Source organism: Mastigoproctus giganteus, chromosome 5 (genome assembly GCF_048544385.1).
Source record: "Mastigoproctus giganteus isolate SK-2022 chromosome 5, ASM4854438v1, whole genome shotgun sequence".
NCBI classification, from domain to species: Eukaryota; Metazoa; Arthropoda; class Arachnida; order Uropygi; family Thelyphonidae; genus Mastigoproctus; species Mastigoproctus giganteus.
Window position 1 is genome coordinate 233640316 of NC_143579.1, and position 26895 is coordinate 233667210.

The following is a 26895-nucleotide window of genomic DNA, read 5'->3' on the forward strand; positions in this document are numbered from 1 at the left end:
CTTTTCCTTATTTAATTTTTTAAAATTAGTCTTCTTTTGGAAATTTTAAATCTATTTTAGTTTTGATTTTCAAAATTTGTTTTTCCATTTCTGTTATTTTGTATTTAATTTTATTTTTAATTATTTTCAATTTCTTTCTTTGTTAATTTCACATATTTTATTTCTAAAAGGAACTGTTACTTCCCAATAATTTTATCTCAATTTTTAATTAATTTTTAGAATTAATTTTTTCAGGTTCTGCTATATTTCTTCTTTTCTACTATGTATGAAAGATTAATTACTTTTGAAGACCAAGGCTATTTTACCAGATTGGTTGTTCCCTCCCAGCTCTTATTGTGCCTAAATTTTACTATTGTGAGAAACTGATATCAATGGTAATCAGTTGCTCCATATAAAGGCACTTCCCTTTCTTTGTGTACATCTTGTGTTGGATATGTGTTTCACCTTTGTCAATCCATACATCTCTAAAAGTTTTCACTCCAATCTTGGGAAGCTGTCTATAAGCTGTTTTTTCTCTCCTTACTTTTGTCTGAATATTTTAGCTACTTTTAACTTTGCTCAGAAAGAAACCCAGAATTCGGCCCTAATACCTGGGCATTCACATTATGTCATAACCATATTCAAATATAATGATCTGATCTGCATCTCTGTAAGTCACTCTGAGAAAAAAAAGGATGTAACTGCTGTTGAAATATCTGTGTATTTACACTAAGACCATTAGAAAATATTGAGGATGTTGTAAACATTGAAGTTTCCTGTTACAACCAATAACATAGTACTGTATATTTAATTTTGTAAATAACATGAAATACAGGATGGCATTCATATTTGGAAGTCTAATTATGGAGACAATGCACACATGAGTTAGCCAAAGAAATTCAGGTTCAAACCTTGTCATGGTAGTATGTGGCATATGCTGAGATTGAGATGAGAATAAATACAAACACAGACAGGTATACCAAAATTAAGGAAGTATCTGATGTTTAGTCTTTTTCAGTCCATACCATGATCAAACCAAATGTCTCACCACTGAAAATGGTAGTACATGAGACATCAGGAGAAAGGTTGTTCTTCAGAAAACTCTTAATAATTTCAGAGGTCATAGGTGTTCAATAAGGCAAGGTGTTCACTGCATCATAGTAAGCTATCAGATTAGCTGTTAACAAATCCATGCTGTGACTGCAGTATAAATGCATTCCTGTCTACATGATCCTGCATTACTTCTATAACCAGAGACTCCATTATTTTCTAAAGTGCCCACAATTGCAGAGAAATTGTGATGTTATCCTCTTATTGTTTTTTTTTTTTTCTTTTTTGCTATCAATTACTTTGGACATATTATGTCAGCTCCTATAATATGATTACATTCTGTGATTTTTGTGTATCATGTATTATATCTGTACAGAACAATTTGCATGTTACATAGGCTGAAAAACCTATAAATAACTTGTGGAGAAAACTATACACCCTCCCTCACAAGGCTAATTAACTATAGTCCTGACTGAAGAGACCCTTAAGAATTCCTCTGGCCTCTAATGGTATCTGAACCCAGATCTTTCCAAATTAATGACAAACAAAATTCTAGGTATACTGTCCCCCCTAGAAAAAAATTTACCCATTTCATTTGAAACTTATATTCAAATATAGCCTAGTGTAATAAATGACTATTATGATGGCTGTGCAACAAATTATAATTATAAAAATGAAAATTTTTGCATCAGTTAAAATAACTTTGAAACTCCATGAAACATTACAGAGGCAAAAACTTGTCTGTGTCATTAACCCCAGGGGCTCACATCTGGTGAGTATGGGCTTGGCACACCCAGGGTCCTTAGCCGGATATCATCATCATTCTTCTCTTTCTTGGTGATTCCCTTTCTCTCTCTCTCTCTCTCTCTCTCTCTCTCTCTCTCTCTCTCTCTCAGGGTAACTCAGAATTTTTTTTTGGCTGGTGCAGCATAAGCTTCAGGCTTCCTTGCACCATTTGGCTAATAATAAAAAATAATAATAATAATTATTAAAATTTCTTACCCAACTTGAAATGTTCAAATTTTCAAAATTCCTGTAAATCATAGACAAAACTTCATGAGCTGTCTTGGCAGCCTGTCTACATTGCTCAGAGAACTTCATATTTGACTGTACAATCATCCTCAGATCATTTTCAACTGCCCTGAGCATAGCACCATACAGTCGGTACATTAATCTGGGATTACTACTACCAATATGCAGTACACTGTATTTATCAATGTTAAACTTTCAACTGCCATTTCTCAGCACACCAGCCTAATTTGTTTAGATCTTGTTGCAGCAGCTTATTCTGATTACTATCATTAACCACCCTGTCAATCTTTGTATCATCTATAATTTTAAACTTGATATAACTTCATCCATATCATACTAATTAATAAATATAGAAAACAACAATGGGCCCAGCAATGAACCCTGGTGAATTCCACTGATAACATCAGTCCATGAAGAGCAGCATCCATTAATAACAACTCTCTATCTTCTCCTGCTCAACCATCCCTTTATCCATAGCAGTCACTTGTTCTTAATTCCATACTACTCCAATTTATACAGCCGTCTTTTATATGCAACAGAATCAAAAGCCTTCCTGAAATCTAAGTATATGATATCAAAATTATTTTTTTCATCTAGTTCCTTGATCACTGCATCACAGTAACCTATCAGATTGGTTAGACAAGACTGGCCCTTAACAAATCCATGCTGTGACTGCAGTATAAGTACATTTCTGTCTAGATTATCCTGCATTATTTCTTTAACCAAAGACTCCATTATTTTCTCCCAGAAAAGAAGTTCAGCTAACAGGACTGGAATTTTTGATAATTATGGCTACAGGTTTTCTCACCTCCTTTGGTCCCTCTCTTAATATAATTGGATAGATTCCTTCCAACCATCCCAGGTTTTTTTTTTTGATGGGCTACAATGATTCCTCTCCCGCTTTCCTCTCAGTTGTCACAAAATCATTTAAATCTGGAATTCCCCTCAATAAAGAACTCCTCATGTATGTATATAGATCCAAAATACATATTCAGTTTGTCAGAAACCTGGGCAGGATCAACAGCAGTTGAACCACCATCATCAAGGGGGCCAATGTCTTTGCTGCATTTCTTTGTCAGAGACTTCTGCCTTATCTTGCCTAACCACCTTTGTGACGTGATTGTAAACTAGTTTATATCTGCCATAGGCTTCTACATCACTAAAAAATTTATATGCATCTCATGCATATTTCTTCTCTGCGACAAGTCTCAGAGAACAACTAAGGAATACCATTTCAGGCTTTTAGGTCAAAGCCTGAAATGGTATTCCTTGGTTGGTATGAAAAGCTTAGTAACTTCTGCGACTGCTTCCCTGAATGCTTCCCATTTAGCATTTGCTGCTGGCAACATCATGAGACGGTCCAACTGTATAGAATTTAAAACTGTCTGAGACCATTGTAGTCATCCTTAAGGAAGCAAAAGCCTTTCCCTTTACCCTTGACAGTAGTTATGTCTTTAAGTAAGTCCTTTAAGTAACTCCATCGGCACACTGTGATCACTGCCATCTAGTGGTTCTTTTATCTGCAGATTCTTAATGCATGAAGAATCACTGCTGATAATTAGATGAAGAGTACTGCTCTCTCTCTTGTTGCCTCTCTAACATGCTGCTGTAGAAAAGTCATCTAATAAATCAACAAAAATCTTGCTGGCGTGTGAGTGGACAACCCCCACGTTCCAGTCAGTATCTGGAAGTGGGTTCCTCAAGGTTTTGTGCTAGGGCTACCTTAAATGATTTTGTTAAGGGAATAAAGGATATTATGTTCAAATCTGCAGATTATACAATGGTTGGGAGGGATAGATAATGATGAAAGTCAGCCTGTTCTTCTCCTGGGTAATTTGGACAGACTTCATGGATGGTCAGAGAAATGGCAGTTTCATTTTAATTCTGCCAAAAATAGGGGTGTACATTTTGGAAATAATCCAAAAATAACATGCACTAGGTTTCTTCTTCATTTATCCTTTATGTCGCTGTTCTTTGGAACAACCTTCCTTCTTATTTATTTCCTTAAAATTACCATCTGCAGAAATATAAATTAATCCAGAGGTAGCTTTTATTTTCTCAACCCATACATGGTGCCACAGGTTTGAATAACCCTTCATGTTTGGCATTACCATTATACACTATATATATAAATTACATGGATTTTCTTCAGCCATTCAATACTTCAATCATATTGTGCTAGTTTCTATATTATCTGTGATCACTGTACTGTGTGGTAATCTGTACAAGCATGTTCCCAAGCATATTTGCACTATATAAGGGCTAGAAAACCATACAGTCCCTGACTGAGAAAGTCTAACTATAGGCCCCAATTGAAGAGGCCTTTAAGAATTCCTCCAGTCTCCAACAGGATTAAACCCAGGCCTTTTCCAAATGACTGACAAAGAAAAACTTACTATACTATCACAGAGATGCTGAAAGGCACTGCAACAGATGTATGGGTTACCAAAAAATCTTGAAATGAAACTCATAACATGAAATGACTGAATGAAAGATTAGGAGACAAGTCCCACCATAAAAATCCTACATTGGTATCTGAATGCTATGAATCACTGGTATAAAAAGTATTGCATATTTTTAATTCACACTAAAATGATTATGTAATGTGAAAATAAAAATTAATATGCTTTGTGCTTAGCCTCCCCATACCTAACACCAAAATTAAAAGTACTGGGAAAGATTTTTAAAATATTTATTCAGATCCTTAATTATAACTGACTTATTTTCAATCTAGTATACATCTATTTTCAAATGGATTATAATCCATTGCCTTATTGTCAAAGTTTTCCAAAACAAATTCCATTAGATTAAAATTAAGATATGCAATGGGCACAGTTACTTTTTGACATTAATGATTCAATAATGAGACAGCTTGAAACTGAATTTCTATAGGTAGAAGAGTTATTTTAACCAGACTGACATTGTAGCCTTAATTAAAAATACATGGCAAAATGATGTGTTCAGCTTCTTTACTCCATGCAAGGATATATTTATAATGTAAGCTGTATGCACAACTTTCACATTAGGAGTTTTAACCCTAATGCTTTTGGTAATTTTCACTCTGATAACTGAGTGATCAAGCACAGGAGTGCAGTTGCACACATGCATGTGAGTTGACCATGATTTGAGCATGTGTGGCTGCTAAATATATTAATGATTGTATCATTGTTAAAATGATTAGTTGTAAACTCCTCTGACCTATGTGTGCTGGAGTATAAACATAACACATTTAATTCTGATACTTCTGAAGTCTGAAGAATACACTGCTATTACATCAAAGCTATAGTGCAGCATATTCCAATATGTCAAGGCTTCCAAAAGTTCTATTTTAGCAGCTATCTGAAAACAAAGAATATTCGCAATTGACACAGACAGGTCAGCAGCAAGTAACAGTGATAGAAATACAAAAGAACAAAGCCATAGGATGCTCTACTTCCCCTACTACCTTTACATTCAACTTTTCTACAACAAAAGAGAATAATGTTGTAAAATGCAAGGGCTGACAATTACAAATTTCAGCACTGCCTACTGACAATCTACATAGCTAGTAGGGTTACATAGTGCAAACACTTGCAGGGCTCACTTTCAGAGCTCATACTTAACAATATCAATCATGAAAAACAAAACATGCATAAAAACTGAAGGAAAATCAAGAAAATATAACTAACAAGAATAATTAGCTGGCAATCAGTAGAATTATATGGAATAAGTCTTCAATATCAGTGCCCTTCTACAATGTCTTTCATAAGAATCACAAAACTGATAACTACAATAAGTATTATAGGAAAGTGAATCTCTACATCTGTATTTTCAGAGTGTGACCACTATAGTTAACTGTATACCAACTGTGTCCATACTACCAGAACCCAAAACCACTCATAATGCTTATAGAACCTTTGGTTTCACAAGCATCTCTGAGTTGTTCTATGAATTTAGTTAAATTTTTATGAAGAAAAAGACTTCTCTATGTGTTTTAAATTACATTCTGGTTCCTATCTTTCAACCTTCCTCAGTAATGACAATGCATAAAAAAAAATAATTATGTACTGGAGCAAAAATATAATAGTAAGATGAATAAAGAATTGCAGCAAAAAATACCCTAAAACTGCTACACTCTGAGAAGGTCACTGGCATGGACAAAAGATGATCATGTGCCCTATATGCCCCTTTCTGCTATTTGTTGGCTTTGGTGGCATGATGCTATTCTTTGTGACTGATCATTGAGACCAAATTTCCAGTCATTGCTAGCACACCCAATACTTAAGGTAGTCAGAGCTACTCTGCAAGGGAGTTGGGAAGAAAGGCAGTGAAATGTCTTCCTACAAAAATTATTATACCCAGAGTTATCATGGCTTTCAATGACCATATTAAAAAGTTAGAACTATTTTGACAGACCACATTAAGCCCTTTGTGGGCAAGAGAAACAACGATTTAAAAATGATGTGAAGACTTTGTATGGATTCTCCCTCCATCATTTTCTTTGACATTTCCACACAGCAAAGGTTGATATAAATTTCCACTTACTAAGTGGTATATAATATCATGACACATATTACAGGTTTTATGGTAAAATAACACTATCTATTACTGAACACCTGTCAAGAACTTGCTTTCCAACTCTATAGTTATCAGTCAAATGACTACGAAAAAAAAAAAAAATACTGCAATGCAACTTTCCATTGGATAGGAAGCATTTATTTATTTATTATATCTCTGTTAATTTTCCTTTTTTTTATTAGAATGAAAATAAGTAGTTTTTAATATCACTAACAACAAAATCAATTATGAATTCAGAAGCCATGAAACAAGTCTCAGTGGAAGTTAAATATGATTATAATTTTCAAACTTTTTACATTTCTCACTGTTCTTAAGTTTTTGAACTCAAGACTGGTTGTCTTGAATATTATCAATGACCTATAACAATAATTTAATATATCGCAAAATCTTGTATATTTAATATATATAATATATTAAATATATCTTATATTTAATATATCACAAAATATCACTAAATATAAACTTGATATGATGTAACCTATCCTAGTTATCTCTTGGTATCCTAATTAAAATTTTAAAATTATTTTATGATTTTTTTTATTTTGTATATCTGCAAAAATAAAAAAAATTATGTTTAATTTGTTGTAATCCCACTTAATCTGCTCTCCTAATTATATTCAACCTTTCATTATATACTAGAACCTATCCAAACTATTTTGAACAGGTTTTAGTATACACTGGCTGAACTGAAAGCAGGTTCAGCCAACCTTCAAAAAAGGACAAAAAGATCTTATAACCAATTATCTTAGACCTCAGATGGACAAAGAACAGTACTGATTTTATTTTATTCTAAAATAAAATAAATATTAACTAATCTTTTACAGTTCTAGAAGTTTGTCACCAAGTCCACTGTCTGTCAAAGTGGACGTTGTTTATATTGACTTACTGCTGAATTTGGCAAAATATTACAAAGCATCCTAAACAAGCAAAATATTTTTGGCAAAATATTACAAAGCATTGCCAAACAAGTTTCAAAATTATGGCATTGATGACACACTAATTAAATGGATTAACAGCTATTCAGAGAAATAATCTTATTTTTGATAACGCCTTCTAATGCTTTTTCTCCCTGCAGCATGCCTCCTCCAAGGATCCCCTCTCAGACTTCACCTCTTCAATATATTAATAAATCATCTTCCTGTTATAACCAACAAATAGCCTGTAATTGTCATGTGGGCTATGTCAAACTATACTCTGTCATATGCAATCAGGAAGATCATCCTAAGCTACAACACACCCTCAGTGACCTCAATCACTGGACTGCTGTAAATGGGCACCTATAAACTAAACTAAGCACTATGCTATCACCTTCTCTTCCCCTAAATCCAGTTCCAAATCAAAAGCTACCTATATTGACTCTATTGGCTTCAAACCAATTCAAACAAGTTCAACAATTACTTGAACTTTGGATCTTGGCATAATCTTCTCAAGCTCCTGCAAATTCGACAAGCATACCTATCACATTGCTAGTCAGGCCTATAAAGTGATTGGATTCACTAAAAGAAATACACGTCATTTTAAAGATTTTAGACCTGTCCTTTTCAGTAAATCTACTGTTCTAACCCAACTTGTTGATGCACCATCCATCTGGAACCTAAGCAAGGTTTACTAAAACAAAATTGAAGCAGGTATACAAAGCTTCATTACACACCTAACAATCTAAAATCCTCTTCTTTATCAGTCTAAATTCTACAAGCCTCTCTATATCTACTTTCACCTTTTCATTAGATGCCTGAAGAACCCAAGCAGGTCTCAGATTACTCTACAAGATATTCTACAAGCCTCTCTGGCGCCTCCGTAGCCAGGTGGGAAGGAGCAGCAGTGCGTACCACACGCTTCTTGATTAGACCGGGGTTCGAGCCCGTCACCACCAAATACGGAGAATGCGGAAAGGTCAGGGAATGACCACCGCATATCCCGGAGCAATATGGCCTTAGTTGCTAATGCTCCTAAAAACCAAATAACAAACAAACAAGCCTCTCTATATCTACTTTCACCTTTTCATTAGATGCCTCAAGAACCCAAGCAGGTCTCAGATTACTCTACAAGATACTGTGGGCATTATGTTCCTGACTGAATCCACCTCTTTAACTTCCATTATTCTTCATGGCTACCAGGAGTACAACTTTTCATTTCAATCTCTACAATAGTGACAGTGGAAAATTCAATCCAGTAAACAGAATGACTTCACTTGACACTGATGTCTTCAGAGACATGCAGAAAGTCTATGGCAACACTGTTTCCCTCATCAAATCCCTTTGTGATCTCTCCAGCTAGCATCTGTATTCAATCTCTCTCTCTCTCTCTCTCAAGAGAAGGGCAAGACCATCGAGCCCCACCAACTGGAAGTGCTTCCTGTGCAACTGCGCTAGTGACCACCCAGGATGGAAGAAAACGCCAATGCATGAAGTGGAGCATTGAAATGAATACGTACATCATGCAAGCATACTATGAAATAATGAAGCTGGAGACCAATATGACAACTTACAGTGCCAGACTATACCAAGTGGCTGGATATTCAGGTCACAGAACAGTGAATAGTGGACCAGAGAAGGACCATCGTCACGAAGAACATGATACCTCCTGCAATCTTGGAAAAAATCAAGCAAGACGTGAGCAATCAGCTACAAAGATAAGAAATACGGAACCAGAGGAAGAAGAGCAAGAAGAAATACAATCCACAGCAGCTGAAGTGGAAACAGAGGAAGTCATGATATCCAGAATAGAGGATGAATGGAAGAAGGCCCTAACAGAATTCGAAGGAATGGACCACACAAAGACTCACGTGATACCAAAGCAGAGGACGAACAGAACCTTGTGGAGAGACACAGACCACCTGAATCAGCACATAATACTGCATTACCTCGAAAGCAATGATGAAACGCTGGAGGCCATCCACACAGCCATGTATTGTGCAGCAGTAGCAGCCACAAGGAGTAATGGAAGAGAAATGAGGGACCAGCAGCAGAAGAGCCGAAAACAGAAGGAACCACCAGCTTGGGAAAGAAGACTAGCAGGGACAGGGAGGTGATTATCCCATTATACAAGGCAATGGTCAGGCCACACCTAGAGTACTGTGTACAGGTCTGGAGACCTCGTTTTAGGAAGGATGTAGAACGATTTGCTAGAATGATTACAAAGGCAACAAGATTGGTGAGGGGAACAAAGGGATGCTCTTACCAAGAAAAGCTTATCTGCAAATTGCAGTGCCTGGAGAGTAGGCACCTGTGAGGTGATCTGATTGAGGTGTATTAGGCTTTGAATGGGATTCTGATGGGATGGGATTCTTCCTCTTGCTCAGATTAAGAACTTGAGGGGGGCACAGATTCAAATTGAGGAAAGACAGTTGTAGAATAAATGTGCGGAAATTTGCCTTTAGCCAACGGGTAGTTGATTGGTGGAACAGACTTCCATCTTTTGTTGTTGAAGTTGATAGCCTAAATAAATTTAAGGCTGAGGCTAGACAGGCATTTGGAATGAATGGAGGGGTGAAATGGGAGGGTTTTTTTGTTTTTTTTTTGGCTGATGCTGCATAAGCTTGCTTTCTTGCATCGTATGCTTCTACTAATGCTAATACTAATAATCAGAGCAAGAGGAAGAATCCCATCAGCATTGAGCTTGCTCAACCCATTAAAGGCCTTATACACCTCAATCAGATCACCTTGCAGGTGCCTAGTCTCCAGGATGCAATTTGCAGAACTTAAGCTTTTCTTGGTAAGTACACCCCTTTGTTCCCCTCATCAATCTTGTTGCCCTTTGTAATCATTCTAGAACTCTAAATCCTCCCTAAAATGAGGCCTCCAGACCTGTACACAATACTCAAGGTGTGGCCTGACCATTGCCTTGTACAAAGTATAAAGTGTAAAGTATATTTAGTGTCTAATGGTACCAGGGGTTTCCCCCATATCTGCATTGCTTTCATTGTGGGTGTACCAGTTCGCTGGGAAGGCCAGAGATTTAAAATTGTATGGATATTGTACATGTGTAATGTTGTGTTCTGTTGTTCATCTGGCCGTTTAGCCACTGGACCCCTACTGAGGCCCAATGTTGCCCACACTTGGCCCCAGGGAGGCTTTTTTTGTACAATGGGATAATCATCTCCTTGTCCCTGCTAACAAAATTCCTATATATCATTGACAAGATTCCACGACCTGCTCTGGCAGCCCGTCTGCACTGCTCAGCGAACTTCATATCTAATTGCACAATTATCCCCAGGTCTTTTTCACTTTCCACTTCCCTCAGTGTAGCACCACACAGTTGGTATGTTTCTCTTGAGTTACTGCTACCAATATACCGTACTTTGCATTTGTCAATGCTGATAATCTTATGCTAATATTTTAAAGTTCTGTTTAAGAAAGCAAAAAACACTGATAATAAATCTATATAAAAGGTTGTTTTAAGATAGAGAAAGAGATTAGAGGACAATAAAGCATCACTATATTTTATATCTGTAAATTTTATGTATTCTAGGCTGTTTTGTATACGGAGAAAGAAAAACTCAAGCTGTTAAGAAAAACTCCTAAACACTAAACCTTTGCTTGAAACCCAGTACAAAAGTTTTTTGATATATATATATATATATATAATATAATGCATAATTTAGCAAATATATAAAAATACCTTGGTGTATGTATACTGTTCATTCCATCCTTTTTCTGCATCATGGTCCTTGAAGGGTGCTGTGAATCAAAATTACATAAGAATTTCTTTTTTAGTTTAAAAACCTGGAAATTATGTTATAAATTTTAATTTAAATAATTATGTTTAAATTATAATTTAAAAAGATTAAATACGGAGAAAGAGAAACTCAAGCTGTTAACAAAAACCCCTAAACACTAAACCTTGGCTTGAAACCCAGTACAAAACTATTTATTTTAATTTTTTAAAATTAATAAAAATAATTTTAATATAAAATAATGAATAAATTAATTTTTATGAAATAATAATAAAAATTTTAATAAAACTTTACATTCTAAACATCAGAAAATATTCAATACTTAGAAATTCGAGCTGAAGATTTTGAGTCTTTGAATATAGAAATTCTTAAAGATGAACCATAAATATGGACATATTTAATCAAATACAGAATCAAATTATTGTTAAGACTTGCAGAATAATAACTCTGCAAGTCTCATTCTTTCTTCCAAACTGATAATAATATATAATTAATGTGTGTCACTTAATGCGATGGAAAAATTATGCATGCCATTGTGAAATGCAATGTGATTTACTATATTATGAAATGCAGTAAACCAAATTTGAAAATAATTTTCTTTTTTATATGTTCTAAAAGTGTTTTATCTCCCACTTGGTTCAATTAAATAGTACTACTGAAAATTTTTGCAGTCTGGACTTTTTTTGTGCGGAAAAAAAAGCTACAAATATATAATAATAATCCTTTATTCACTTATAGAATAAAGGCTAACCCTGGGACCTGGAGAAATTTACAACTGAATAATAATAAAGAATTAATGTTTTTATTAGGAGTCAGAAGAGAGTTCAAAGGTTCATACTGGTGATAACATATCTGGTATAAGCCAGTTTGCTATCAATGGGCAGTTCCTCAGCCCTTTTCTTTATATACTTTTTCTAGTCCACTATTCTCACTAAAACTGTCCTGATTTTCTAATGAGAGAGAGATCCCCCCCCCCTAAGTACAACAAGACATGCACATCCTGATTAATGTATTTAACTGGTGTCACCAGCACCATGAATCTACCACCCTCTTGAGCACCATGAATCTACTACCGTCTGTTTAGTAAAAAAAAAATAGCAAAGGGGCAGAGCTACTGAAATTAAGTGATATCCATCAGGCAACAGGTACAGACATTGTCAGAAGCATCCAAAAGATTCTTAAAACAAGTTAGGTAATGTATGCAATGTGTTACATTTCAGGCTTGTTTTCGATTTTTTCTTAAATTAATTCAAGGGTTTTTTTTTTTTTTTTTTTGATTTTTCTGTAATTAACTAAAGTGAAAAGAAAATATAATTATTTTCTTGTTAATTAATTACTATAACTTTACAGAAAACTTACTAAAACTCTATAGCTTCATGTTCTCTAAACTTAGACATCCAGTTTAGTTACAATTGTATAATATTTACTCTTCTCCCATGTACTTTTTTAAAATCTCTCTCTCTCTTCACAAGTGACACACCACATTCACAAGTCTCACATAACAATACACAAGAGTGCATGGACTGTCTAAAGCTATATTGTTATTAAAACCACATTAATGACTCAAGGTTTCAGTATTTGTAGTGTCTAGAAATCTGTTGCTTTCCATTAGCACTAACGATTATTACTATTTCACTTGATCAAAAACAAACAAAAGACAATCATATCAATACTACCAATATTTCGGAGAAATATCACTAAAAGCTAAAAATAAAAATAATAAGCTACAAATAAAAGAAGTCATCCCTACCATAACATGAATGTGGTCGTTGAGAACTCGACAGTCTTCTTCTGGCTATAAAGTCATCTAAAATTATAATTTTTGATTTCTTTAAAAAATACTTTTCTTAACATGCAACATGTCCACAATTAAGGATTGCCTCTTTAGAGTAATTAATGGTAAAAAGTGTGTAATGATTTGGTTAATACAGCAAATCTGCAAAATATTTACATCCATAAAAGAAAATACTAATTAAATAAGAAATTCTAAGCATACCAAGGTTTTCATATGAACAGAGAAGTTTTTTTTCTTAAGACAGCAATCTTCCATAATGCAGTGCAATCCTCAAGTTTTCCCAAATTGAATTATGAGTAAAAACATCTCTGTGAAGCAATTTATATTAATAACACAGGAAATTCAATAAATTTAACTTGCATTAACAATATACAATCAAACTTGGTTATAATGAGCATGGAAATAAAGAGATCACAGCAGCAATGAGCAAAAAGCCATAATGATTTTAATTTATGCGTATTCCCATACAATCGCTCACTGTTAAAACGAACATACTACATGGATATACCATACAAATTTTGGTAACTATGCACACATGCCAACATTCTTCATTGCTTGGGTAGTCAAAAAAAAAAAAAAAAACTGTGTGTGTACCCTGTACGCATCAAAGATGTTTAATGCGTAAACATCTTTGACGACACCTACTAAATTTCGAACAGCTAGAACTGAAATCATGAACGATGTAATTTATGTTCATGCCTGCTACTTACTCTACCAAATCAATGTTAGTGATAAATAAGATACACATGCCCGCTGCTTACTCTACTGAGTCAATCTTTGGAAAAGGTTAGTCCAATAGCCTAATTACACATTTAATTGTAGCCATTTGTTGAATAGTATGATTGCAACAATACAAGCTCTAGAGCTAAGTTCCAGTCAACCCTTCCCTATCTCTTCCATCATGCAGTATGATTGATGACTTTTGAGGTTATGATTAACATCGTGGCGAGATCCAATATTCATTACATTTCGAGGGTACAGCTCTAAAACGGTGTTCCCAGGCCGGCCGCTAGTCAGTACACCAGACCAAACCTATTGGTAACTCTCTAGGAGGCTTCCGGATCAGTTAGTGTATAATCTTGCTACCTCTACTCTGCCAGATAGTGACTGGAGGGAGTCCGAGTAGTGTGTATGCGGGGAGCATTGTCGAGGCCACGTTATGTCAAGGATCTGGGTATATTCTTACCATGTGTATGCCATATTCAAAAATTTCATTACTTCATACAGCATGTCTCACCCACTTTTCCTTACTATTGAATACACCATGAATTGTCAAACTTATCTGTGATCTTTTCACAGATAAGCAAGCTTATCTGTGAAAAGATCTAAACCTCCCAAGCACTTCCTAATTCATTTCACAAATATACATGGTCTCAATTCTAAACTCAATGATGTCCATTTCCACTTGCAGTCTGCCAAACCCCATGTACTTTTTCTGACAGAATCTCAGTTATTGGTTGATTCAACTACTGCTCATCTCAGATGCCCAAATTATTCGCTGTATGATTCATTTCGCCTTAAAGGTGGTACTTGTGATATGTCTGTTCTGATATTCCCTGTCAGAGATTTGGCAGTTTGGAATCTCCTCTCTTTGATCTTCTCTGGCTTAAAATCTCTCTACCTCATTGTGTCAAATTCATCTGTGGTCTCTACCGTTCTCCCAACTACACTAATCACTTGGAGCTCTTTGACTTCCTCTCTTTGCAACTTGACTTTCTTCAGTCCAACTTTCCTAACAGTGAGGTAATTTTGCTTGGTGATTTTAATGTCCACAACTCCAGCTGACTTCCATTTTCTAGTCATACCGACCCAGCTGGTCAAGATGCTGAGGCTTTTGCAATTACTAATGACCTTGCACAGATTGTTCATTTACCTACAAGAATACCAGACAATCCTTATCATACAGCCAATACACTTGATCTTTTTCTCACAAACAACCCTTCTAAGTACACGGTCAAAGTGAGAGGTCCTTTAGGCACTTCAGATCACAACTTGGTGATTGTCTCTTCTCCAATGGAACCTTTATCTTATGGCTATTCCCAACCTCGTGTTATTTGGCATTACAAAAATGCAAAATGGGATGATCTGTGAAATTTCTTCTTTTCCTTGGTCGGATTACTGGTTCAAAACTTCTGATGTCAACATTTACTCAGATTGTGTCAGTGAAATTATTCTTGCAGGAATGGAATCCTTTATCCCACACTCCACTTTAAAATCTCGTCCTTTATCTAACCCTTGGTTTTCTAATAAATGTGCTAAGGCTGTTCAAGAGAAGAACGTTGCATACAGTAATTGGCTTGTTTCTAATTCTTCAGTTTCATTTTCTGCCTACACCAAAGCTCGCAACAATTGTAAAGCAGTTATTAATCAGTCCAAACTAGAGTTTGAACAGGCTAAGAGTAGAAAACTTGCTTCTTGCCCTAATGGTAGCCGAGCATTCTCGTCTCTTGCCAAAGCTATTGGCAGCAACTTTTGTCCATCTTTGCTTCCTACCTCTGTCCAAACCGGATGGTTCTGTTGTCACTTCAGCCAAGGATAAAGCTGACTTGCGAGCATCCCATTTTTCTTCCAACTCATGTATTAATGATCTTGGCAAAACACCTCCCACCATTCCCAACAAGCTCTATTCAACGCCTCCTGTGGTCTTCCGTCAAAAGGATGTCAGAAGGATTTTGACGAATCTTGATGCTAAGAAAGCTCCAGGTCCCGATGGTATTTCTCCACTTGTTCTCAAAACCTGTGCTCTTGAACTTACTCCTATTCTTTGCCGCCTTTTTTCACTTTCTTATTCCAAAGGTGTTTTTCCTTCTGTTTGGAAATTTGCTCATATACAGCCAGTTCCTAAAAAGGGTGACAAATCACTCCCATCCAATTATCGTTCCATTGCAATTACTTCTACTCTTTCTAAATTAATGGAGAAATCAATTAACCGCCAACTCTTAAACTACCTAGAAACCTTCCGTCTGATCAACGATCGCCAGTATGGATTCCTTCAGTGTTGATCCACTGGTGATATTCTGGCTTATGTTATCCATTTATGGACTAATTCAATGGAAAGGTTCGGTGAAACACAAGTAGTTGCTCTTGACATATCAAAGGCTTTCGATCATGTTTGGCATAAAGGTCTTCTAAACAAGCTTCCATCTTATGGTTTGCCAACTGTTTTTAGTAATTGGTTATCCAGTTTTCTCTCTGATCACTCACTGACGGTGATGGTAGATGGCTCTCTGTCTTCTAACTTCTCCACTAATGCCAGTGTCTCCCAAGGTTCAGTTCTTTCCCCCACTCTTTTCCTCTTGTATATTAATGACCTTCTTCCATTGACTGGAAATCCCATCCATAGTTTTGCCGATGATAGCACATTGCATTCCACTTTCCATTTTGATAAACCTTGTCCTGCTCAAACAGCTTCAACTTCTCGAAAATCTGCTACCAATTCCTTAAATGCCGATCTTCAGGTAATTCTCCAGTGGGGCAAAGACAACTTAGTTGATTTCAATCTTTCTAAAACTCAGTCTTGTCTTATATCTCACAAAAAGGATTCTTCTTCTCCTATGCTTATCTTTAGTGACACTCCGATTTCTAGGCAAAATGATATATCTCTTTTGGGGATTACCCTGACTTCTAATCTCTCTTGGCACAAGCACGTTACTAATATTGCTTCCTCTGCATCTAAAAAACTTGGTTTTTTCTTTCGCTCTCAGTGTTACTTTTCTTCCAAACAGCTGTTCACTCTGTACAAATCGCAAATCCGCCATACCATGTAATATTGTTCCCACATCTGGGGCGGTGCCCCCAAAACCTCTCTCAGGCTTCTAGATTCCATTCAGAAGAGGCAGTTAGGTTAATTAATGACTCATCTTTAACAGAGTCTCTCCACTTACTGTCTCATTGACGTGCTGTTTCTGCTGCATGCCTTTTCTACAGATACTTCCATAGGCACTGTTCTTCTGAATTGGCTTCTATAATTCCCGCTCTCTCTTTCCAAACAGTCCAAACACGTGCCGCCAACACCCATTTACTGTCCAACTTCAAACTCACAGAACCAACTTTTCATTATCCTCGTTTATTCTTTCAACTGGCGTTTTCTGGAACAACCTTCCTTCATATGTCTTTCCTGAAAATTACAGTCTACAGAAGTTCAAGTTTAATGTCAACAAATATCTTCTTTCGTCTTCTCAACCTCCAACCCAGGCACTGTGCTAAGTACCGTAGGTTCTAATACCCCTCGTGTTTGGGGTTTACATAAAAAAAAAAAATAAATAACAGTATTTGTATTATTGCAATCATACTATCACGTTGGATCATGTTATTCTGTCATGCTTTGTCGCAAATTACTCATGGAATGCTATGAGATCTGCAAGAAATGACCATATCCAAGCATAATACACTATCGAAACTATGACTTGGCTCAGGATCTCAACAAGTACGAGTGCAAGATGGTAATGCTGCACATTCCATTTCGCAATAAGGAAACAGAGATACTGTCAGAGATGAAATATGTCGATTACCTCAGCGCAGGCGAAGTTTTTATGGGTCCAGCTAATAGAGAAGTTTTTTTAATTTTTACCATTTTATTGACTTAACTGGCATATTAATTTATTTTCTAGAAATAGCTTTATATTCCTAGTAACAATACTTAATTTATTTTGAACTTACAGATTTTGTGGGTTATTATTTAGTATCGATAAAACTTGTACCATTTGAAACTAATGCCATTGTGTAGTATTGATATGGAATAGCATTACGTATATCTCAAACTTGATAGTGTAAGGTATAATATAAAACTAGATAGTGTAATACGTAGCACTGTAGTAAGAATTTGTTAGCTTAGTATAGTATTGGCAACTGATCAATTAAATTTATAAATCCTTTAATTTTTATTGTTAATTAAATTGTATTTAAAGGGAAATCATGATGCAGACTAGATCAGCAAAGCAATGTGTGCAAAGTAGCAAAAGTGCTGCAGTTCAGGGGAGAACCAAAGGAGGCGATTCACCAACACACCACAGTCAAAAAAAATCTGCAAAATGCAACATGTTTGCGGACCTCTCTCGAACAGGACATGGAGGATGTCTTTGTGTGTGCTAGGTGAAGAGAATGTGAAATTAGGCGCCAAATCAGTGTTCTGATGGGCATCTATGAGAGCTTGAAGAGTCAGGTAGATGCCCCCGTAGTAATTAAAATGGTGGGCTCATCAAGCTTCCAGCTGCCCAACTCAATGCCAGAGTGCTCTCTTATGCACCAGGAAACACAGCAGCAACCTTCAAGGCAGAATGTGCTGGTCCCACGGGGGCTAGTTATTGTTGGTACTCAACTGTCAGGGAAACAAGAAATGTATTGTGCAAAAAGGAAAGGTGGAACAGAACCAGGGTATGTCTGCCGGGGCAAAAGTTGATGATGTTGAGCAGATATCATCTTTTAAAGGCACAAAAGTTAATATCGTTGTACATGTTAGTACTAATGACATTAAGCACAGATCTGCGGATTTATTTAGCAAGTACAGGTCAATGTTGAAAAAAAGTCATGATTTAGGGTTAAATTTGAAAGTTTCTGCAATCCTGCCCAAACAAGATAGGAGGAAGTATATGGTGAGAGCCTTGTCAATCAATTCGTCCCGGGGAGAGAATGTGCAGGGTCATGGGGTAGAATTTTTCTCAGTGTGGTCTGTGCGTGTTAACAGGAAAGATTGCGTCTGCAAGGATGAGATATACTTAAATAGAAAATGTGCAAGAATATTTGCTGATGCTATCGAAGCAATGTTAGGCGGGTTGGAAAACTGCTAGCTTGGGGGGATTCACAGACTAATAGATTAACAGTAGCTGCAGAGTGGAAATGATTCTTGCACTGTTTCTATTGGAATGAGAAGCAGCCTGGAAACCAAGTTGCTGGAGATTTCAGGAACTGCTGGGAGTCAAGAAACAAATAAATACGTGGGCTGTGTTAGAGTAACTAAGAGAACAGGTGCATGTGTACTTGCATATACACCAATACTCGGAGCATAGTAAATAAATTTAATGAATTTGAAGTGCTGGTTAAGACATCTAAGGTGGATATTGTTGGGATATCAGCGACATGGTGTCACTCAGATATAAGCAGTGCTGAATTGGAATGTGTCCAGAAAGGATAGACAGGATAGGAAGGGAGGTTATGCTGTTAGTTAAGAAACACAAAATCTAAGGAAGTGCATCCAGTTGACATAGATAAACAGCACAATGTTGAGTCAGTTTGGTGAGACATAAGCACTGGGAAAGCAAAAATGAGAGTAGGAGTTTGTTATAAGCCTAATGGCTCTGATGAGTACATTAAACAATTATACAGAGAAATAGAGTGGGCCAGTAAATCAGAGTGTCTTATAATGAGGGATTTTAACTTCCCAGATATAGACTGAAACTAGTGGGTTGGTCACTTGCATGCACACTAGCAAGGCTTTTGTGGATTTATTGGATGATTGTTTTCTACAGCATGTTAGAGAGGCAATGAGAAGGTAACAAACACTCTTGATCTGATTACCAGCAGTGATTATTCATGCTTTAAGAAGATGTAACTACCATCAGGAGTAAAGGGAAGGGTTTTCCCTTTCGTAAAAGTGATTACAGTGATCTCAGAGATTTTTTGTACTCTATACAGTGGGACCAACTGATGATGTTACCAACAGCAAATTCTACATGGGAAGCATTCAAGGAAGTAATTTTGGAAGCTAGGCTTTTTGTTCCAACTAAGAAATACTGTACTATGTTTCGATATCAGATGAATTAATGAGACTCATGGCAGAGAAGAAAAATGCATGGGATGCATGTAAATTTTCAGGTGACAGAGAAGCCTATGGTAGATACGAGCTAGTCTGTAATCAAGTCACAAAGGAGGTTAGGCAAGTGAAGGCAGATTATGAAATATCTTTGGCAAAGGATGCAAAGAAAAACAGCAGAGACTTCTTTATTTATATCTAAAAGGAAGCGGATGAATCAGATTGGTCCACTTGGTATTAATGGTTTGACTGTAGACTCATTCTCGGATAGCTGTCGAACTAAATGAGCATTTTGCATCAACATCCAAACATGAGGAGTTATTCAAAGAGGAGAGTGTGAGATGTCTATCAAACTCTAACAGTGAGTTAAATGATTTTGTAATAACTGAGAGCAAAGTGGAGGAGAAATTTTTGAAGTTAAACATAAGAAAGGCACCTGGTGTAGATGGGATCTATCCAGTTATATTAGAGGAGGTGGCAAAGGAAGTAAGCAAACCCTTAGCCATATGAGAGCATCCTAGGACTCAGGGGAAGTCCCCACTGACTGGAGATGTGCAAATGTATCTCCAGTTCACGAAGGGGGATCAAAGGGTGACACGAGTCACCCTGTAATTAAAGAGGAACAGACGGGAGGTGGGGGTAATCACAGACCTGTTAGTTTGACTTCTGTTCCAGAGAAAATGGAGTCACTGATTAAAGAAGCATTGCAGGATCATCTTGACAAGACAGCAGTAATAATTCAGACACAGCATGGGTTTGTCAAGGGGAAGCCTTGTCTGACCAATTTGATTGGATACTATGATGTGGTCACAAAAGAACTGGATGCAAAGAATAATTTTGATATCATATACTTGGATTTCAGGAAAGATTTTGATACTATTGCACATGGAAGACTACTGTACAAATTGGAGCAGTATGGCATTAAGGGCAAGTTGCTACGATGGATAAAAGGATGGTTGAGTGGCAGAAGACAGAGAGTGGTAATCAATGGATATTGCTCTATATGGACTAATGTTATTAGTGGTGTCCCTCAGGGTTCGGTGTTGGACCCATTGTTGTTTTGTACATTTATCAATGATATTGATGAAGGTATATCAAGCTTAATGTCAAAGTTTGCAGATGATACAAAGGTTGACAGGGTTGTTAATAACAGTAATGACAGTATGCTGCTATAACAGGATTTGGAAAATTTGGGGAAATGGGCTAAGAATTGGCAACTGATTATCAACTGCATGATACAGTTGAAGTTTAACATTGACAAATGCAAAGTACTACTGCATATGGGTAGCAGTAACCCCAGAGAAATGTACCAACTGGGCGGTGTTACACTTAGGGTTGAGTTTAGAGATCAGGCGCATCGGCAACTGTGGCCATAGTGCACCATACATATCGTAAGAATTTATGCTATTTCCTGTCAGATAGAGATAATTGCAAAAAATAGTACCAGTGAGTTAGTTTTTAACTAGTTAAAGGAGGTGGAATACATTAATCATTTTGAGAAAGGTAAAAACGCTTGGGATATTTGTTTTATTGCCTAAAAGTGAAGTTAAGTGAAAGTGTGGTTTCTGTTGTGGCGGGAGTGAAGAGATTCTGGCATTCTCTTGCATATTTTGGGCATTAAACAAGGATATGTTTTACTAAAAGCAGCACTGTGTTGCAGCAATGACACTGGGGGGGGATCTCCCCTCTTAATAGATAACTATGATTGATATTTGTGTGACCTATTCGTAGGCGTGCCAGTATTACCTCCTGTTGTCGAATTCAGCTTAAGCTTGAAAGCCATCGCTCAAGATTTGGCTTGATACTTCGGAGCTTATTGTTATATTGATTTTTTCATGATAATTGCCACTGGTACATGCATTTTGTCTGGATTACTGATATATAGTCTTGATATGGGACTTTCCAATTGTCATCGGGTGGTAAGACGGCCGATTTTGCAGCATTGTCAGCTAATTCATTTTTTGGGATTCCCATATGTCCAGGGACCCAGCAGAGGTGTATGCTTTTTCCAAGTTTGGACAAAGTATGCAAAGAGGAGGTTATTTCCTTTAAGACTGGGTGGATGATATTCATGATGTTTTTCAGGGCTTGAAGTGCACTTAAAGAATCTGTAAAATAACACTATTTTCAATATCGGAGGACTCAATATACTTTAGTACAATCTGAATTGCCATTAGTTCGGCAGAAAATATACTGAACTCATATGGCAATTCATAGGCCAAAGTAATGTTTGGAAAAACTGTGCAATTCCAACGTGGGCCTCATTCTTTGATCCATCTGTATGCACAACAATGAAGTTGGGGAACTGATCCACTACTGCATGATACAGTTGTAAGAAATATTCTTTATGTAATGTAGATTTATTCCATTGATGGAGGGATAAATCACATGAAGGTGAAGTAATGTCCCAAGGAGCACAGGAAATTGGAATGATATTTGCAAAATTATTTAAAGACAGATTACATTCTTCTGAAAGGTATTTTATTCGCATACCTAATGGTCGGTTACAGAAGGGTGGTTTCGGTATAACATGTTGTGCTGGTGAGTGAAAAGTATCTGCCAGTTTGGGTGTTCAGGCACAGATCTAATTTTATATGCATAGTGTAATATAAGTTGAGTTGTCTTCTGATAGAGAGAAGGGGTTCAAAAGGTGACACAAGTAACTATAGACCTGTATTTGCATTAGTAGAAGCACATGATGCAAGGAAGCAACCATCAGCATTAGCCAAAATAAAAATAATAAAAAATAAATAAAAAAAGCATCAGCCCAAAAAAAAAAAAAAAAATCCTTCCCATTTCACTGAACCATAAATTTATTTCGAGACTTCTAAGAATTTTGGAAACGATAATTGTTTGTATGCAGATTACTTTACTGTCATTTTAAAGTAAAATCAGTTAGGAACAAACCCTTCTTCGGAAACATGTCTACTAACAAAAGAAGGTGTCTCTTGATTCGCGAAAAAGTCAAAATTATTCATGAGTTAGAACATGGTGCAAAAAATGAAGTGTGTAAAAAATTTTCTTTGTCCTCTTCAACAGTATCAACATTGTGGAAAAATACACGTTTACATATCAGCACTTTAAAAGAACATAAGCAAAAAATAAAAAATGTAGGAAGTTACAAACTTCGATGAAGCATTGCTTCAATGGTTTGCTACAATAAAAAGACTAATTGAAATAGTGTTTATTATTAATTAGTGTTTTTATTAATTATGGAGAAATAAATTATGTTTAGTATTAAGTGTATGGTTTTAAAATTACAGACAAATAAATTGTGTTTAATATTAAGTGTATTGTAATTTATACAAGCATAAAAAAAGCCTCCGTAGCCGAGTGGTCAGGAGTGGAAGTGCAGTAGCACATGCTTTTTGAATAGACCGGGGTTCAAGCCCCTGACTGCTAAATACGGTCGATCTGCCAACCTGCACTGGACCAGCGTGGCAGATTATGGTTCATTTCCCTCAGCATGAATTGTTGAGGAGGCTTCCATCCTGCAGTGGGTTGATAATGGCTGCAGTTTACCTATACAAGCATATTAATACAAAAAATATGAAGGTATATACTAATATTATTTTTTTCTCACTAATATTTCTTTTGTTTTTTGAATCTATCTTTTTATAAAGTTATTGAGAATTTAAAAAAAATAGGAGGTAGATTTAACTCATCACTGATATAATGAGTAATGGTTATTTTTAAGAGACAGTGGTAAAATTATGACTAAAGGACAATGTACTTATTTTCAAAGTGTCATATTTGTAATGCAATCAGGGGCAACTGATGGGTGTTCATTTGGAAATTTTTCGATAAAATAACTACTTTAGTTACAGCAAGCCAGTTAATAGAGTTGTGTTTTATACTTGTAAAAGTGTGTGGATTCACAGATCAATTTGCATATTGTGTGGACTAAAAAACCTAGAATAATTTATGAGAGAGATTTCTTCATAATTCATAGGGAGAGGAGGGGTTTCTTCATAATCCACGAGGAGAAGAGGGGTTCTTTGTTAAGAACCACAAGGTCAGTGAATGAAAGGAAAGGCATAACATTTCAATACCATTTCACTATTGCCCACATAAACTTTTGACTCTGGGTTGAGAGGTCATGGTCCTATATTAAGACATCCCAACAATCTCACATTAAGAAAAAAAAAGTGTTTTTTTTTTGTTTTTTTTTTAATCATTATATATACATATTGAAGGACAACAAAAATGGACCCACTTACTTAATATCAAGCTCAGCCTCCAGAGATTCACAAAACATCTTACACTGTGGCATGGACGTTACAAGGTGTTGAACACATCTGGAGATAGAGATTGTCATGCTATCTGTATAGCATCCCATAATTTTCCCACACTGGAAAGTGGCAGAAGATCCACACACAAGTTAGTCTATTGACTCTATCCCACACGTTTGATGGGTTTCATGTCAGGAGAACTGGGCCCAGTAAAGTGGGCACAGTTCTCCTGACATGCACAGTTCTCCTGAAACCAAACCATTCCCAGCACAACTCTGGCCCAGTGCATTGCCCACTTGAAAAATGCCATCACTGTCAGGGAACAGCAGGAATATCAACATGTGTGTATATGCCTTACTATTTTTTTTATGGAGCACTAATAGCTAATTCACATATACACGTACATACGTGGTTGGCAAATTCTACCACCATGTCTGCACCATGCATGTGGAGTCCACTGCCTCTTGTTATTGTCACCATACATTTACCATTCTTCTGGCATGATACAAAAGTAAATGTAATTCACACGACCACCACACCTGCCGTTTCACCTCATTCTGTGATTGTAGTCTTCGCAGTACCAGGTGAGATGTATATTGCCTGTCATGTACATTCAGGAGAGGATGTTGAGTTTGCCTTCTGCTCTGATACTTTATCAGATGGTGAGTACATTGAATAGTCCTGCTGCAGTGTTCTGGAATGCCTCACATTGTTTCTCACCCCATTCATCCTGCACCACAGGTTTTATGCAAAATGGTTGTTTGCCACTCTTGGCACACTCTCATTATGGTAGGCCAGGAACAGCCTACTATATATATGTTGTCATGGATATGGACATACATCTCCACCTTGAAACAATGATCATGACTTGCTGAAAGTTCGTAACATTGTGGCACCCTTCCCATACTCTTTACAAGTAACAGCAAATGCCAACAGTACATATACTCACATATTAACTGTTGACTGCATTCACCAGGCAAAGCTTTTATTTACATGGTGCTGTTGTTGTTGTTGTTGTTGTTTATTGGGTTTTAAGTGCAATGGCTACTTAGGCCATATTGCACTTAGAAAAGTGGTTCATACTGCCTGTTTGGTTCATGTAGAAGCAATTAGAAACGGCTATATAGTCCTATTCGTTTTAGGAAGGAGAAGAATTCTGCGATGTTTGATTTTTCGCCTATGATATGGCTAAGTGATAAAGGTACCTTTAAGCTTGCTAGAGAACTGAATGACACTAGTCGAGCATTATGATACAGAGTACATTCTAGAAGTATGTGTTTGACTGTAAGTGGTGTATGACAATGATTACACTGAGGAGGGTCATTCCCTGACAGGAGGAACAAATGAGTTAAATGAGTATGACCGATTCTGGCTCTGGTTAGGATTACTTCTTCTTGTCTGTTTGCAATGAGGTTAGAAGCCCATAATTTTGGTACAGGTTTAATTTGAAAAAGTTTATTATGAATTTGTGCTTGCCATTGTAGAGTCCATCGACCTTTACATATACTTCGGATCTTCATTTTATAATCTGTGAACGGTACAAGGGAATTTGTTGGGGCTGCTCTCGATGGATGTTTGGCAGCATCATCCACAATTTCATTTCCTGGTATTCCAGTATGACCAGGTATCCAGCAGAATATAACCTTTTGTTGGCGCTCTCTCAGACGTATCAACTCTGTTCTAATGAGCTTTAATAGAGGGTGAGTAGACGGGGAGTTGTTTTGCAAGGCTAATAAGGAACTCTGCGAGTCTGTGTAAATTAAGCTCTTTTGAATTGACATGTGGAAAATACTTTCTATAGCAAGCTTTATGGCATATAATTCAGTCGTGTAACTACTGCACTCTGTTGGGAGAGATAGAGAAATGATAGTATCAGGGAGTACTACTGCTGCGCCTGATCCACTCTCAGACTTCGATCCATCTGTATAAATTTTAGCGAAGTCAGGATAACGTTGAGTATGCGCTTTATGGAGCTGTTGGATGTTAATATCAGATAGAGAGTGTTTACCCCACTGGTAGAAATAATTGTCGCAAGATGGCATGATGACAGACCATGGAGGATCAGGATCTATAGGATCTTGTAAGATTTTATTGAAGTGTATATCCCAATCTTCTGCTAGCTGTTTTAGCCTAATACCAGCAGGCCGAACTGTCTGTGGTTTATTTCTATAGAGGGTCATAAACTGTGGATTGTAGAGGATTGGCCAATTAGGATGGGTCACCTGGCTTTGGATCTTGGTTGCGTAATTCAGCAGCAGCATCTTTCTCCTGATATTTAGGGGAGGTTCATGAGCTTCAACATACAAACTTTGCACTGGAGATGTTCTGAACGCACCTAGTGCTGTTCTGAGAGCTGAATGTTGAATAGGATTGAGGCGAGATAAAGCGCTCTCCCTAGCAGAATTGAAGACAGGGGCACCATAGTCCAGTCGAGATCTGATTATGGATCTATATAAATGTAGCAGGCTTTGGCGATCTGCTCCCCATGTTGTGGCTGATAGGACTCTTAGTATGTTCAGTTTTTTTTGATAAGTAGTGCGGAGATGTTCAATGTGCTTTTGGAAATTTAACTTATTGTCAAAGAACAATCCTAGTAGACGAGTACAGTTAGCTATGGGAAGAGGATGGTTATTCAAGTGTAGTTCAGGTTCAGGATGCATATTTCGTCTGGAGCAGAAGTGTATGGCAGTAGATTTCTGGCTGGATAGTCTATAACCATTTTGTGTCATCCATGTCATGATGCGATTCATTGATATTTGAAGTTGACGTTCAATGTAATGCATGTTTTGGGAATGACAGGAAATCGAGAGATCATCTGCGAATAGGT

The 26895-nt window shown here is 36.7% G+C and overlaps 1 protein-coding gene across 1 annotated transcript in view; it reads right to left on the reverse strand.

Moving 5' to 3' along the window:
* Positions 1–6942: 6942 nt before the first annotated feature.
* LOC150086286 (spermatogenesis associated 6-like protein) overlaps positions 6943–26895 on the reverse strand; it is a 168659-nt gene continuing 148706 nt past the window's right edge. Inside the window, exons 10-12 of the mRNA XM_090374849.1 lie at positions 13044–13100; positions 11239–11297; positions 6943–6975 (exon numbers count right to left, since the gene is read on the reverse strand). Of these exons, the coding sequence (XP_090230975.1) occupies positions 6943–6975; positions 11239–11297; positions 13044–13100 (149 nt within the window). The remainder of the gene's footprint in view (positions 6976–11238; positions 11298–13043; positions 13101–26895) is intronic.